The following is a 2,977-nucleotide window of genomic DNA, read 5'->3' on the forward strand; positions in this document are numbered from 1 at the left end:
TTGATGCGTATTCTAGGGCACCAGCTACAAATTCTCCATGTAAATGAAGTGCATTGTATGGATTATACATTCAACTTTTTTTTGTAGGATTGGTTGTAAAAGAAATAAAAAAGAAGTTGCTATGAAAGAATTTGACTAAAATGCATGGAAGCTGGATAAATTAACCGGGTTGGACACTGCTGGTTTATCAAGGACCAGAGGATTAAAAGTGGAAGCAATGAGGACTAAATGTTCAAACACATAAGACTTAAGGACTAAATACGCAATGTGTGCATCTATTAATAACATCAGGAGGGTTCAGAGTTCTAATTTTTGTGTTTTCTAAAATAATTCAAGGTTGTTTTTGACATCTGAAATTATTTGATTCATCTTTTGAAAGAGATTGTTAAACTGACACAAGAGGGTGTTTGGCTTAGCTTTTGTGGACAAAAGTCCTTTTTCTAAAAGGACTTTTTGTAAAAGGACTTTTTAGAAAAGCTGTTTTTTAAAATGTGTTTGGATTAGTTTTTGAAGGGAAAAAATTAAAAGTTAAAATGTTTGGTTTAATTTTTACATGCAAAATGACTAAAAATGACATGTTTACATATTTATTGGGAGTAGATGGAAATATAAAAGTAATTTTAAATATTTAACACTGTTGAAAAGTTGGAAAAGTCATGATTTCGTGACTTTTCAAAAAAACAAAATTTACTCTGATGGAAAAGTCATTTTCATCTTCCCAAACATCTTTTTGGCTTTTTCTAAAAGAAAAAGTCAAAAGTCATTTTAGAAGTTAAACCAAAAACCCTCAAATTTACATAAAGTTTTGTATATTTGCACATGGAAGCAGAAATCGGTATAAGAAAAACATAATAATTACAAAAAACAAAACTACAAAATCACAATTCACAAAAGAATCAAAATCAAAACCTACCTGTGATCTGTAGAAAAAACGCAGATGCAGATACAATAACTGTTGCTAACTGCTAAGGTAGAGAGAAGAATATGAATTTGGTAAAAGACGAGATATTTATATTCAGTGAAGCAAATTAACAAACACCTGGTGATCAAAAATCAGTAGCTACCCAATTACCCATCAACATGTGAAATCATGGAATCCACAAAAATAAACACACTTGCAAGCCAAACTTGATGAATCCCTAAACTTGTTCATCAACTTCGTCATGATCAGATACAATAACACCGTCACCTTCATACCCATTACCCAATTCGCAAATCTTCTCCCAAACATCCACCGGCACAGGAACGACGGATAATCTAGGCTGCCTAAACAACCCAAACTCTTTACTGTTCTTCAGTTCTCCCTTCATCTCCTTCAGATCCACCGGGTTCCTCATCTCCCCCACCGCCTTCACGTCTACGGCGCCACAACCAGCGTCGTCGTCTTCGTACCATTCACGGACAACGGTGACAACCCCTACTATACGGCGGGATTTTGTGCCGGAGTGGTAGAAGAAGCAGAGATCGTGGAGCCGTGCGGATTTGAGATTTTTGAGAGCTTGGTGGTTCTTGACGCCGTCCCATTTGGAGAGACCTCCGTTGGATGCTTGGTCGTCCCATGACCATTCCCCAGGCTCGGTTTTTAGCAGCCAGTACTGTTTTTCATCTCTTTTCGTCTTCTTCCCCATTTTCTTCTGTTCGTTCGCCGATACTTACAAATTATAGGTTTTAACTTTCACCTTTTTAGAGGAAATTTGGGTTGATTCATGGCGGGAATCGGGTGCCTTGGATATTGGCGCCAATTTAAGCAAACTCTTGTGAATTTTAATTTAATTTATGGTAGTTAAGCACTACATTGTGATATATTTAAGAGAAAAAAAATAATAATAATAACCAAAGTTCTTAATTATTTACTTAAAAATAGCAAAAAATTAAGGTAATCACCCAAATCCTATGGGTGAACAAAACCGAACCCAAAAACCAAAAAACCGAAACCAAAACATAAACCGACGATTTGGGTTTAGAATTTTTGAAAACCGAAAATTTCTGTTGGGGTTTGTTTTTTTGGGTTTGGTAAAACCCATAGAGACTGAACCGATTATATATATATATATATATATATATATATATATATATATATATATATATATATATATATATATAGGGAAGAGTTATATGGAAAATGAATGATTAGGACAACACATATTTGAACCAATGAAAACATGACAACACATCACTTCCACAATACATTACTTGTGAAGAAAGAAATGGACACGTGTCATTTGATTATTGGTTCCGGTAGATGTTGCCCTAGTTATTTGTTTTCCATATAACTCATTCCTATATATATATATATATATATATATATATATATATATATATATATATATATATATATATATATATATATATATATATATATATATATATATATGGGATGGTTCAAATAAAAACACTAAATAAAGTGAGAGCGTGAGAACGATTCTCAACCAATCATTTTCTCTAATTAAATTATTTTTGGTAATTAATAAAAAAAACTATAATTAATAATTGGATTAATAATATGTAAGGGTAAAATAGACATTGTATTTGAGATAATTATGGAAATAAGAGAAATTTATGGGATTTCTAAATTTTCGAAATTTAAAATTTCTAACTATTAATTTTAAATATTTTTTTAGAATATTGTACTTTTAAATTTCGAGTTATAACTAAATTTCTAGTTAATATTCTTCATGGAATATATTATTTGATTGATTTATACCAATTAACAATGAATATTCACAATAGAATACGTACATAAATTCATACTAATTAATAACATAACTAATTCTTTATTGAATAATGATATAAATCAAAATTTGTATATACAAAAGTAGTAAAAAAATATTAACATACATAAAAAATAAACTTATACAAAAAATAATATAAACATTCAAATTCAAGGCGAAAATAATGATATAAGTTCTATGTATTCTACCAATATTCTTATGTTTTTGGTCTTGACCATTTTTTTCGCCTTGACTATTTTCTTTCT

General features: G+C 30.6%; 1 protein-coding gene across 1 annotated transcript; it reads right to left on the bottom strand.

Annotated features, from left to right (window-relative positions):
- Positions 1 to 989: 989 nt before the first annotated feature.
- Positions 990 to 1,673, bottom strand: LOC111887011 (uncharacterized). The gene has a single exon (XM_023883244.3). It carries the CDS (start codon positions 1,626 to 1,628, stop codon positions 1,140 to 1,142), a length of 489 nt encoding a protein of 162 aa, XP_023739012.1. The 5' UTR covers positions 1,629 to 1,673; the 3' UTR covers positions 990 to 1,139.
- Positions 1,674 to 2,977: the final 1,304 nt, after the last annotated feature.

Source organism: Lactuca sativa, chromosome 5, assembly GCF_002870075.4.
Source record: "Lactuca sativa cultivar Salinas chromosome 5, Lsat_Salinas_v11, whole genome shotgun sequence".
Classification (NCBI taxonomy): domain Eukaryota; kingdom Viridiplantae; phylum Streptophyta; class Magnoliopsida; order Asterales; family Asteraceae; genus Lactuca; species Lactuca sativa.